General features: G+C 43.8%; 1 protein-coding gene across 1 annotated transcript in view; it reads left to right on the top strand.

The window, feature by feature from the left end:
* The first annotated feature begins 6,821 nt into the window (after positions 1-6,821).
* The window catches only part of MXD4 (MAX dimerization protein 4), a 37,104-nt gene continuing 29,738 nt past the window's right edge, over positions 6,822-14,187 (top strand). The window contains exons 1-2 of the mRNA XM_072994835.2: positions 6,822-7,196; positions 7,627-7,714. Of these exons, the coding sequence (XP_072850936.1) occupies positions 7,127-7,196; positions 7,627-7,714 (158 nt within the window). The 5' untranslated portion in view covers positions 6,822-7,126. The remainder of the gene's footprint in view (positions 7,197-7,626; positions 7,715-14,187) is intronic.

Below are 14,187 nucleotides of genomic sequence, written 5' to 3' on the forward strand. Positions count from 1 at the left end.
ACGCCATCTCGCACTCTTCCGACCAGGAAACGCTGTTGCTGCTCTGCTTCTTTGTCAGGTCTGATAAAGGTGCAGCAATCTCACTGAAACCGGGTATAAACTTTCTATAATACCCTGCCAGACCTAAAAAGGATCTCACTTTCTTTTTAGTGGTAGGTCTGGGCCAATTCAGGATTGCTTCTACCTTGGCCTCTAAAGGTTTGATTAGGCCTCCTCCCACTATGTGACCTAGGTACTTCATCTCTGAGTTACCTAGCTGATACTTACTAGCTTTAACGGTTAAGCCAGCATCTTTCAATCTTTGTAGCACTAATTCTAAATGATGTAGGTGATCTTGCCAGGTGTTGCTAAAGATCCCTATATCCTCGATGTAAGCCACAGTAAATGCACTGAGCCCTTGCAAGGTTTTGTCCATGAGCCTCTGAAATGTAGCTGGTGAGTTTCTCAGGCCAAAACTGAGGACCCGGAACTCAAACAGACCAAATGGACTGCAAAATGCGGTTTTCTCTTGGGCCCTAGGATCACTTCTTCCTTGCCAACACTCTTTGGTTAGACCTAAAAAGGATATGACTCTGCAACCTCCAATCATCTCACTTAGGTCATCAAGCCTAGGCATAGGATAAGCATCAGGTTTAGTTACTGAATATAACTTGCTGTAGTACACACAGAACCTGACACTGCCATCCGGCTTGTCTACTAAAACTACAGGGGCTGATCAAGCGCTAGATGAGTGTACAATAATTTGATCGTTCAGCATTTCGTCTAGCTCTTTGCGAATATTGTCAAAGTAATAACCTGTTACTCTATATGGTGTTACAGACTGAGGAGAAGCATTCCCTGTGTCAGTCCTGGGTAGCACTCCCTTGTCAACACCAGGTTTGTTTGAGAACACTTCTTGATGTTTTGTAACTAGCGTTCTACGACTATTCTGCTGTTCTCTGGATAGAGCAGGGCTGATCTGCACCTCTTGTGGATTGAACTTTTGTGGGCCCCTCCCTTTCCCGAAGGGCAACCCATGTTCCTCCTTATCAGCCGCTTTTATTGCAAACAGCACCTGGTTCGATTCTCTATAATAAGGCTTACGGGCATTGACGTGAACGACCCCCCTGCCTAACCTTTTCATAAGTTTGTATGTATGAGAGGTTCCTAAGTCTGTGATTATCTCAGAAGGGAAACCTATCCTACTCCTATAATCTACCAAAGACTCTGCTATAGTCTGGGTCTCTATATTATGTAATGGGATCGCTTCCGGATATCTCGTTGCATGGTCTACTATAGTTAAAATAAATCTGTTCCCCCGCTTAGTGGCATTGGGCAATGGACCTATAATATCCACCCCTAGACGTGTAAAAGGAGTTGAAATCACTGGTAATGGGCATAGCTTTGCTCTAGTTTTATCACAGTTAGAGCCCTGTCTCTGACAAATATGGCATCTTTGACAGAAACTCTTAATATGTTTACCCATATCAGGCCAGTAAAAGTTTTGGGCTATTCTTTGTTTGGTCTTATTTATCCCCATATGAGCTGAGAAAATGTCTGCATGTCCCTTTTCCAGAATCATAAGGCGATATTTCTCAGGCACCACCAACTGTCTCTTAACTTCAGGCCCCCCTTTTGAAATATTATTCAGTTTTTCCTTATAAAGTAAACCACCCTTAATAATAAAACGTTCAGGGCACTCAGGTGATAAATCTTTATCAGTCACCTTTCCAAAACAGTCTTTTAAGGTGGGGTCAGCTGTTTGTTCCTTGACAAAGAGGCTTTTCTGAGGTATCTCAACTGAGAATGCCTCAGGTTGGGGTACAAATTTCTCTGGCTCTTGAGAGTCAGTCTCATTACTGGCTTCACTTTGTACTGATTGTGAACGTGTTACCACCAGGGCACTCTTGACATGCTTTGTTAAGTCATTACCAATAAGAAAAGGGGTAGGAATCTCAGAAGACACCCCCACTCTCCAAAATCCCTTCCAACCTTGATATTCAATTTTCAAATCAGCTACAGGTAATGAAACTAGTTCTGAACCAATCCCTTTCACAGATAGAGTCTGGTCAGCAATCATACAACTTTGTGGTACTATGTCTGAGTGGCAAATAGAAATTTGAGAACAAGTGTCTCTCAAAGCAGTATAGTTATTTTCAAAAATCTTTATTCTGTCCCCAGCAGATTCCAATAACTGAGAATTAGTCTCTATGTAATAACAGTGGACAACTTCAGCAAGAGGCAGCTCCTTCAATGTATCCAATTCAGAGCTCCTAACTGCTTCTGCCTGGGTTTCCATGGTAACAGAACTTTCAGTAGAAGAAGCTTGAGGTTTACTCTGAACACAAAATACAGCCTTTGCTTCTTTTACGTTAACTTTCTGAGGTGGAATTTCTTTATTTTGCCTTGTATTAAAACATTGTGCAGCAATGTGGCCTTTCTTTTTGCAAATGAAGTAGATTCTCTGCCCCCATGAGCTTTTCCCATCAAATCTTTCAAGTTTCTCTTTTCCCTCCAAAACTTGTTTACTGTGCTGGCCCTGTTCTGAGGGCTTTTCACTAAAATGGCCGCCTACTTTAGTCTGTCTCTGTCCTTGTTCCTTAGAGAACTTTGGGTCCCACGTTTTCCTCACACCTCTCCCCTCATAACAACTAGGACCCCTTATTTGAGAAATAAAATCAGCTATTTGAGCAGCGTTTCTAACGTCAGTTGGTTTCCGTTCTTGAACTAAATATTTAAGTTCCCCATGGAGTAAGGAATAAAACTGCTCCAGGCCCACAACATTTTTCAATTCCTGAAAAGTTTTTACATTGTCCTGTTCAAGCCACCGATCTAAACACTTTTCTAAGTTAAAACCAAGTTGGGTATAAGATTCATCTGATTTTTTTAGTAAGTTTTCTGAACTTCTGCCTAAGATGTTCTGAATTAATGCCAAATCGATTGAAAACCATTTTTTTGAACTCTGAATAATCTTTACTGAGCTCAACTGGCATATCAGCATACACATCAGCCATTTTTCCACTCAGGAGAGACCTCAAAATTATCATTTTCTCTGTTTCCCTCACAGAAAAATCAGCACAACTTCGTTCAAAGATTTTAAGGACGTTTTCAGGACAATCCCCCTGTTTATATGTAGGAAATTTCTTCAAATCTGATTTTGATAACTGGCTCTCCTCATTTTCCCTATTATTATTATTATTGTTCTGGTTCAGTAATTCCATTCTTCTTATCTCAAATGCCATTTTCTCTTTCTCTAAGGCAATTCTCTCTCTCTCCATCTTCTCTTTTTCTAGGGCAATCCTTTCCTCTTTTTCTGATTGTCTCATCCTATATTCATGTTCCTGGGCTAATTGAATTTTCCTCAGTTCTGATAACTGTCCCCCATTAGCTTCTTCCTGCACTGAGGCAACTCTTCCCTCACCATTTGACTCATCCCCAGACCAGTCTGACATCGCTTGGTCTCTTAGTTCACTCATTTCTGCCATTTGACTGCGTGTGAGAGGCATTTTACTAACTCAAAAGGCTCCTGTCAATTTCCACCCCTCTGTTTAAAATACTTTTCTTCTTGCTGTGCTTTAGGTCTGACACTCTTTAACAGGGTATACCAACAGATACAACTAGGCTTGTTACTGTAATCTCTAATGGTTTCTGCCCCTTCACCGGGCCTCTTGCCAGATTTAGAGCTACTTTAATCTTCTGCCCTTGGCTCTACTTCCCAATTCACCACAGCTTCACCTTCTCTCAGGTTCTGTAGTTCACTAGAGAAATCCCAAATCTTCGCTGCCCTTGGTCTGTCTGTCCCTTCCGAGTTCTCCCAACTCTGGACTCTCAGACCAAGTCACAACAGCCTCCTACTTTGGGCCAATCTCCCTCACAAAATGGACCTTCCAAAGCTCATAAGTCAGTTCCCTCACTCTGAAGTTTAGGTGCCTCTCCACTAGATCTGCTCCCCCCTGGAGACAAATCCTCGAGAGTTACCCACACCCCACTTCAGGTGCACCTAACTGAAATCCTTTTGCTCTGGTCACACTAGCCAAGGCTTTTCTGGGCAACTGGGCAACTGGACCCTCGTATCCCAACCGCTGGACACCAGTTTTGTCGCGACTGCCACCTCCTCCTTCGTCACCACAAGAGATGACAGGTCACGATCCTTCACACACACATACACAACTTCGCTGCCACCAACCACACATAAACCTGACACTTCAGACTTAGTATGGATTTCAAAATAAAAATGATGATTTATTGAATACAAAAATAAAATGTAAATCACTGAGTAAAAGAATCACTTGTCACACTATATTTCTCAGACCTTAACCCTGCACAGTTCTTTGTTGCTTAACACTCAGTTACCTAACCTATATCTAACCCTGTCTACAGATCTTCTTTCAAGCCCTCTCTCAGCCCTCTATCTATCTAAACCTCTCCTCTTTGCACTTCCCCCTTATATACAAAAACTCCACCCCTTTAAGACCCACCTCCTGCCCTGACATAGGCCAGGAAACTCCAGCCTTAGCCAAGACAGGCAGGTGACGTCATGGCACACGTCACACTGTTCACTGATGAGGGCAATAATTTGGCTAACTAACAGACTGACAGGTCTGTCCACAAATGGATATTGCTACAGTATTTAACATCTATGAAACAGCTGGGGGAGGTCATCAGGAGAATTGGAATCGCATGTTATCAACATGCTGATGACACAAAACTCTCTCCTTCTACCCTTTTGCAATGGATGCTGTCCTGTCTCTTAAGCACTGCCAGGCTGCTTTACTGGAGTGGATGAGGGATGACAGATTGAGGCTGAACATGGACAAGACAGAGGTCTTTTGGGTGGGTGCTCCTGCTGTCTGTGGATTAGATGCCTCCCTCTCTTTTGGGGGTGCAACTCTCTTTACTAAGGATGATGTTCACAATGGGCACCCAAATAGTCTACCTATTTCCATCTCAGGTGGATTGCCCAGCTGCATCCCTACCTTGACACCAGGCCCCTCACCATGCTGGTCCATGTACAGATAGTCTCAAGGATATACTACTACACTCTCTACATGGGGCTGCCCATGAGACTGTTATAGAAACTTCAGCAGGTCCAGAAGACAGTGGCCAGTTTACTGAGGAGAATAAATCGATACAGTACCAACATATCACTCCAATTCTAGCCACCTTACACTGGTTACCAGTCCATTTCCGTGCCAGGTTCAAGATTATGGTTCTAACCTAACCCATCTTACCCAAACAGCCCAGACAGGTTGTTTGAGAGAGGCCCAAACGAGAAAAATAGGAACTGGGCCTTCTTAGCAGCTGCTCCTTGGCTATGGAATGAACTACCTCCAGCAACTTGCCGGGTCCCTTTGCTGGTGGTTTTCAAGAAATAATTAAAAATGTTGTTGTTTAGGCAGACATTTCAAAATATTACACCTGTGCAGTCTGTTGAATTCTCTTAGCCTTAACATGATTTAATTCCACCACTTTAAATGCCTATATACTGTGTGTAAAATGTATTTTAATGTATCTTGCGTATTGTTTATTTTTATTTCATTATTTTTATACTGCATTTTTGTAGAACTCTGAATGTTTAACCAAGCTGATTGGGTACTATTATATGTTCCTTTTGTTGTAAACTGCCCAGAATGAGCAGACGGGGAGTATATACATGAAACAAATAAATAAACAAATAAAATATTCAAATGAGGACTGCTTTGGAAAAATCTTTTTTTTCTTGCTGGGATCATCAGTTTTGTATTGGAACAGAAATTAGTAGATATTAATTTTTACTTCGGTCCTGCCTTGATATGCATGCTTGGTGGCAGTGAGGTTCCTGCCCAAAATATATTGCTCAAGTCCGGAAGAGCCTGGATGCCTCTGCACAGCCAAACAACAACCTAAGTGTAGATTCACAGAGGACCACAGTTACAGAGAAACAATCTGTTCTCTCACAGCCAAAATTAAAGTGTTTTCACATCAGCATTTCATCAGTACTATCAGGTCCACATGCAAACAAAAACATAGGCTTATTTCCATAAATGCAGTTTTCTGCCTCATTTCATGGAACTAGCTGTTGCACTGTTAACTATGACAGTGCGGTGTAGTGGATAGAATAATAGACTAGGACTGGTTTTAATTCCCCAGCTCTGAAATAGAATCTCACCGATAAGTTGGACTGGTAGAACCACTCCTGAAATATCTCACTTACACTGAAAAAACCATTAGTGTTGCTATAAGTCTGTCCTGACTTGACAGCACATAGCGTCATGATACACAGTACTGTATTCCAGTGAGTACTATATAATATGTATGTGTAAAATCCAAAATAAATATATATAATAGAAATATATAGATATAAGCACTATTTTGGGTGGTTGACAATAAATTAAAACAAATGGCATAATAAACAAGAAATATAACATAAATAACAAAAGCATTGGTTAAAACTATACCAAAAAAAATTTGTTTTTGTGCCATCATGGCTATCCCGGCTTTTGTTTGGTTACTAGAAACGCTCCAAAAACGAAGCCCTACGTGTAGCGTCTGTATTTCCAACTAACTCTGCGCGGGGCTCTGTAATAAACCATGTGCCATGGGGGGCCGACACAGTAATTCCACGATGAGGTCATTTGTTCGCTCCTCGGAGAGACGAACACAATGCTATTCGTCCAACTTCCTCGCCATGGAAGACACACCTCTCCTCAAGCATCGGTCTATAGGCGTTCAGCTAATTTGCATAGCCTCCTCTTGCCCAATAGCACACCACTGCCTACTTTGCATGAGCACAGCAGTCCACTCACCGAGCCGTGGGGCGGAGCCGTAACGTGTTGTTACTAAGCGTTGGCTTCTAAATTGTTGCTATAGGGGCTGGCCTATCAGAAAGCAGGATGGTTTGTCAATATTATCTTCGCTGGAAGGCAGGCGGAGTCCGCTGATTGGCTCCGCTAGAGCCCGAGCCCCGCAGATCTCTTCATGGATTGGATAGGGGGTTTGTCTCTTTAAAAAATTAATATACCAACTGTGGGATTGTAGACTTCGGTTTTTAGAAGAGACTTTCGAGCACTCCTGAGCGTTGGAACTCCGGAGTAGTTTTTTCCCCCCTCTCTTCTGTGGGTCTGCAAATTTGTTAAGAACAGGGTGAGGCAAAGCTAGGAAGGAGTCTATGAAAATGGAGTGGAATTCTTTGCTCATGCTTTTGGAAGCCGCCGAGTACTTGGAAAGACGAGAGAGAGGTATATATATTTTCTTTAAAAAAAATCGCCCCCGTGGAGATTTCCTTACCTTTCCCCTGCGCTGAGCTGTGCTCGGGCGCTCAGGGGATTTAAGACGCTGCCCGGGGGGGGGGGTGGCTGGGTGGGGGAGGGATGTTTGCCAAGGCCTTTTTTTAAAAGCCCTGTCAAAAGTGTCCGTTGGTGATGCAGACCCCGCTCCCCCAACCAAGGCTTCGTTCTTGCCCGGCCACCGCTCGAGATGGATCGCCTTCGAGATGTTCGTTGGTTGGCATCCCTTTTCCTTTTTTTTTTCTTTTTTCTTTTGGCCTCGGGCAAGGCCGGTCAGGTTTTCCTCCACCCAGTCTTCCTCCCCCTCAATCTCCGTCCCCCCGAACATAAGATAAATAAAAGGGTCGCTCTTGTTTGCCAACCGTTTCTTCTCCTCCTCCAGAAGCGGAGCACGGCTACGCTTCGGTCCTGCCTTTTGACAGCGACTACAGCAGCCGAAAAACAAAATCCCGGAAAGCCCACAGCAACCGGTAAGTGCTGGTGCCCCCCCTCCCCGGCTTCCCCCCCCCGTCTCCCCGGTTCCCGCAGTTCCCCTTTTCTCCCGAGGAGACGGGTTGGAGGGGCTCGTCAAGATCCGGGCGACTCTTGGGCAGCCCTGGCCGCCATTTTCCCCCCCTTGCGGGGCTGGGCCTTTTTCGGGCTCCTCCGAGGGCTGCCACGCGTACAACGGAGTCTCTCCCTCCCTCCCTCTCCCTCTCTTCCCCCCCCCCGCTTACTCCGAGGCAACCTGGGCGGCGTGTGTGGTTTGCACCCCCACCTCCCGCCCCGGGCGGCTCAGCCCGGAGGCTTCCGTGTCCGGCACTCGAGACACGGGAAAAATTTGAACGGTGCGCCGCCTCTCCGGGTTTTGACGCCTTCCCCCCCACCCGACTCCGCAGAGGAGCTTCGCCCCCAAGGCCGCGGCCCTCCCCGGATAGGCAGATAATGCCGAGAAGCGCCCCGACGGGATCCGGCCCGCGCTGCCTCCATCGCCCTGTTGCCGAGAGTGAGGGTGGCACCCGCCTGTGTCGGCCACTGGTCGCAGGACACCGCCTGGTCGGTCTGTTGTTGCTGCTGCTGCTGCTGCAACTGAAGCCAGCTGCCCCTCCCTGGGGCCTGGTTCTGCTGTGGCCAGAAAGTCTTTTTATGGGGCCTTTTTAAACATAGATTTATTGTAGCTTTGTTGGATTGCTCTTTGGCCCAGGCAGGCCTTGTGGCTTCAAAAGAGCACCTCCGCCTTGTCTTTTAGCTACTTGTCCGTCCCTTCCTGTTGTTGTCATCCCTTCTTGCTCATCCTTTCCTTTGCTCAGTTTTTCCCTGACAGCTTCATAGCAAAGAAATATTAAATCATCCGAAGTGTTTTTCTCTGCCTGTTTGGTTGCGGTGTTTAACCTTTAGTTAAGATGACAAAAAGAGCCATGTCTGATCTAGCTGAGTAGCCTGCTTTCTACCTGTTTAGCCAAGTGCCACCAAGGAAGCTTGCAAAATCTGAAAGTCATAGCCTCCTTTGGTTATTTTAGTCAGTGTTGGCATCCAGCCGCCAGGCTTCCTCTTCCTGATGTTACCAGGGCGCATGCACAAGGAGGCAAAGGGCTGAAGTTTCAGTCAGGGGATCTTGGTCTGTTTTGTTCACTTGGTAGTATGATCTCCTCAAGCATCACTGAGGAAATTTTCATGGGTGCATTTGAGTATGGGAAGGCTGGACAACCCATAGACTCTACCTGTGCCTACTGAAACTATTAATGCTTAGCCTGACCTTTATGTGGAAGAAATAATTTGCCTGCAAATGTTTGTATAGCCTGTAGTAAATACTGCTTTGGTCAGTGAGACTTAGACAGTGGTTGTCTAAAATGTGTGCATGAGGTGCTGCTTTTCTCCCATCTCTCAAACCTGCCTTGGTCAAAAATAAAAAAAACAATTATAGAAAATGCCAAAGAAACAAATACTTTCAGTAGCCTCTTATATTGCAGTAAGAATAAAATGTTGCCCTTAAGAACTGAAAGCAAGAAACTAATCTGAGGATTGAATGCAGAGAATCTTTTCTCCTATTTGCCCAACTCCAACATTTTCCTAAGAAGATAATTCGGATATGTGGTAATAATCCTTCCTAAACCACCACATTCTCTTCCGCTTGTATCTCCTAAGGTCATTTTCCTCCAACCCAAGTAGACGTTTGGCAGCAAAGGTGGGGTTGGGTAGAAGTCTTTCCGCACTCTATTCTTCAGTGCAGCCAGTGAATGCATTTTCAAGGAAGATCTAAGTGAAGGAACTATCAGCTGTTTTTGGAGGGACCTGGAGTTGAGAGAGGAGCAGTGTGACCAGCACATCCAAAGAAGGGAGAAGACAAAAGAGTCTGGGTTAAGAGATGGGTCATTCCAGTCAGAACCCAGAATACTGGAATTTTAGGTGCAGATAATAAAGGCAGAGTCTCTAGAGCAGAATTAAAATTTGTTGATCTTTATTTCTTTTTTTAATGGCAGCTTAATACATACACTTATCAGATTCATAGTGAAAGTAAAATTTTTATCCGCTAAATGTGGATGCTAGGGTGTTGGTAAAAAAGGGATAATAAAGGAAAATACATTTTTGTTTCCCAGATGTCCCTAGATTGGAAGAAGGTGGCATTTGGCTGAAGAACAGCAATCTGCATATTTAAAATTATCAGACGTAGATGAGATGGGGGTTATAACATTGACCTAAGGAAGAAGAGTGGAGTTAGGGAGAAGAGCCATTAACCTAGGCTGAGGGTCTGAATGTCTACAGTCATGGGTTTCTAGTCCTTCTTTATATTGCCTTTCAGGTAATTGTTGCTAGATGGGGTACTTACAGCAAGAGCGATGGGGTAAATAAAAATTGCCTCCTTTTGTCTACCAAGAGGTCTGTGTTTGAAAACTTTGTAAGTGGCAGAATCATAATCATTAGAGCTTTTAACAAATGGGGAAGCAGTGTGGAAACAGCATTGGTCAGAATTGTATAATTTATGTACATTTGTGTAAGTGCAGTGGTGTGAATTGCCACCAACTAAGGTTATGTTCCTAGTTGCATGTCAACTTACATGGTTGACATTCAGTGAGAAATACATGGATCAACTTATTAATCGTCAGCAGTACCATTGTGTTTATGCCAACATATATATAAGCAGCAGAATTCAGCTTTCTAAAAAAACTATCTTTGAAGCTTTTAGGCAGAGGACTCATGGTGGAGTGGTGGAATAGCATCCCTAAAGCAGCTGTAGAAAAAATAAGTTAAGCAGTGGATGTGGGCAGTGTCTATTGACCTTAGAGAAAACATACACTTGAGTGCCTTTTGCCAGGTGCAGCTGCAATTTTTCATGTTGTAAAAAATAACCAGTTTAGCCTTGCCTTCTTCTTTGATGGACACAGACTCAAAAGGCTGCCTTGCAAAACAAAGGCAGTACTTTTTCAGTAATCAGCATGTCTAAAACTAATAATTTTTAAAAGTTGGAACACATTGGAACTATATTTTTTGACTACAGAAGTAGTTTCTTACTTTGGTTTAGTTCCCGAGAGATGAAAGAGCATGGGAAAAGGGGGGGGAAGTAACAAACAAAATTATTTTCACATGCATTGTCAGAAGTGGCCACTAGAGGATACCAAAGACCATGCTATGTATCAGTGCTGGCGAACCTTTTTGGGCTTGTGTGCCCAAACGGGGGGTGGGACACACCACGGGCGGTGGGCAGTGGTGGCGGTGGAAGGGAGAATCCCAGCATGGAGTTGCCTCAAGACCCCACTCCTGATGCGCTGCCAGCACTAGCTGCTCTGGATCCGCCTGCTGAAGTGCCAGCACCGCGGCTGCAGCCACCTTCTCAGGTTTGGCGGAGGGGGAGTAGCAATCTGATGACTTACGGCTTGCGTGCTGGCAGAAGGGGCTCCGCGTGCTAGCTGTGGCACACGTGCCATAGGTTTGCCATCACTATTATGCATGCTTCACAACAAGTGTTGTTTCTATCTCACTCTAGCAGCCAGTTCTGGTAATATATGTGAAAATAGTTTTTTCTCACATTTTTCTTTCAATATTTTTAATATTTTCAGACTATGGATAAGTAGGCATCCTTCAGTCTCAAGAGACAATGGTAATGTGCTCTGAACAGAGGTCTTGGAACAGTGTCTAACGTAGCTGAGAAGGCCAGTTTGAGAGTGACAATCCCTTCCACACTGAAGACAAATACAATCTGTCCCCTGTCCAGCTCCCTGATTTCGCTGGTTTCGGGACTGCCTCTTTGCCTCGGCCTGCTAAACAAGTGTCTCTTCAAATTGGGAGACGCCATACTGCACCGCTTGCCTCCGGGCTGAAAGCTCAGATGTCAAAGTTTCCCATCTGTTGAGGTCCATTCCTAAGGCCTTCAGATCCCTCTTGTAGAGATCCTTGTATCGTAGCTGTCATCTCCCTCTGCGGCTCTTTCCCTGCACTAATTCTCCATACAGGAGATCTTTTGGAATTCGACCATCAACCATTCTCACGACATGCCCAAGCCAATGTAGACGTCACTGTTTCAGTAATGTTTACATGCTAATATGTATACATGGATAAGTGAATCACTGGATTCTGATCTGGTAGATAAGGGGGTCCTACTGTATGCAGTGACATTCTGAATGAGAGCACTGAGCATTAGAGCACTAAGACTGGTTGAGCTGACCGCTAGCTAAAACTGTGCTGAATTCAAACCCCTAGACTCGGGGTGATGGCAATTGCTTAAGGCTATCTCCACCTTGGCCTAACAAGGTGCTGCAGCTGGTGCATCTTTGAGTTTGGATTGCACTGCTGATTTTCAGGATGGGGGTGTGGTATCTAGATAAACCATACTAGAAGCCCTAGCCACCAATTGGTCCTATAACATACTCTCAGAAGATGTAGGTGATAACAATTATAACAATGGTAGTAATGGATCCTCTAATGTTTACTAACTGATAAGGTGCCTTAGAATATAAATGAAGATTCTAAGTTATGAGGAATGAGAATGGGCTATGTGAAATCTTCTTTAAACAGTCTGATTTATTTGAAATGAAATTGTAATTAAGCAGAAACAATAACTTGCTAGCTTTTAAGATTAGTAGAAAGTGTATTGGTAGGAAATGTAGGCTATGGGAAAAATAGTTGCAGAAGTAGGAGAAATGATGACGGGGCAAGCAGCCTAGAAAGGGGAGGCTCAGCTGTGGACTTGCCTGAAGGAAAGTAAAGACTAGTAAAATCATGGGGTGGGGAAATGAGCAGTGTCTTAATAATAATAATTGTGTATCACTGAGTCAATTCTGACTTATGGTGGTCTTGGTAGAGAGTACTCGGAAGTCGTTTACCATTCCTTCCTCCGGAGGGCATCTTGGGGCTGTGCAGCTTGCTCCAAACTATGCAGACTGGCTCTTCTTGGATGGATTGTGGGGAAGCGAACTCCCAACCTCTGGCTCTGCAGCCAGATACCTGACTCACTCAACTATCCAGCCAGCTGAGGAGAACCTAAATACTGTTTACAAGAAGCAAAGAAGAGTTAAAAGTACTGGGCATGAAAAGATGGTGGATAAAGAAAATGGAACAGAATAGGGAGTAGGAAGGAAATCCAGGTCATGAAAAAAAAATAAGTGATTGAGAGGCATAAAATGGAATAAAAGAGTTTGAAGAAAATGTGTGAGGTTGCAGATGGCTTGAATTACTGCCTCCTCTGCCTGCCTCCTTGGGCAGGGCTTTGTGTCCTTGGAAGTATTATGTTCAGTCCAAATGTAACAGATGCATGTTTTTAGCATTGCTGTGTGTAGAAAAACAGAAGCTACATTTTTATCTACCATGGAAGATTTGAAAGATTTAGCACCTTGCAGGTAACACTACAAGGTGCAGCAGTTTTCAAGATCTGTAAGCATAGGAAGCTGTAAACTACAAACTTAACAAGCAGTATTGCTTTCTTTGTGAAGGCTGCAAGTCATTTAACAGTAGTGTGATGTGTAGATAGTAAGTAGGTGATTATTGAAGCTTAGGAAGTAAATGGGGAGAAAATCCACATGTAATTTTTATGTCAGGTTTATGTTAATGGTGCAAGAGTTGGACCAGAAAAGAGAAGATGACAATCTTATAGGCAAGAGAATTTGAAATCCATAGATTCTACAACTGAGGAACAGTTTAATGTGATTCTACTGATTATAACCCATCCTGAAATGTGTAGATGTAGGGAAGCTAGAAATAAATAGCTGCTTGATCCCAAAATGCATTGAAGGATATATTCTGGTAAGTACATTTCTTCTTCTCATGGCAAGTTTACAAAGCAAACAGTTTGAAATTCCTGCTTTTGCATTACTCTGAAGCATAGGCCGTCTATCAAAGTCTAGTTTAATAATGGAGAGGGTGGAGATGTCCACATGGCAGTGAAGAGGAGACATGATGAACCCACCAGTCAGCTTGTTGTCTATACCAGGAGAGCTTTTAGAACATATCATTGGGTAGGCTGTGAATTTGTAGAAAAGAGTGTTGTCATTCAGCGTGGGGTTCTCAGAATCAAGTGGTGAATAGTTTTACCTCTATTTCTGATAGAGTTCCAGGACTGTTTCTCTGGCTGTAGATTTCAGCAAGTGTTTCAACAAGGTCTCTTGTGGTATTATTTGGTTTAAGTGGGTAAAATGTGGGATTGATACTGCTACAGTTAGGTGGTGTGGGGTTCAGGTTGAATCTCTAGTTGCTCCTTTCAATTCCCAGATCTCCAAATGTGGACACTGATCATGGTTGTAATGGTTGAACATTTATTTTAGAACTATCAAATAAACAATTTACTTCAATTAGAACATAGTCTTTCTCCTTTCCTTCCAACTGGGCTGAAACAAGAGGGTTTCCAAAACTTGAATTCCAGGAGCCCTGTTGCTCTGCTGATATCCAGCCCTTTATAGTCAGCCCCATCGATACAGGCAGCAGGCATCGACGCTTCTCACAGAAATTCCTCCCACTTTGTCCTCTCCCCGGGTTC

This window comes from Pogona vitticeps, chromosome 3 (genome assembly GCF_051106095.1).
Source record: "Pogona vitticeps strain Pit_001003342236 chromosome 3, PviZW2.1, whole genome shotgun sequence".
NCBI classification, from domain to species: domain Eukaryota; kingdom Metazoa; phylum Chordata; class Lepidosauria; order Squamata; family Agamidae; genus Pogona; species Pogona vitticeps.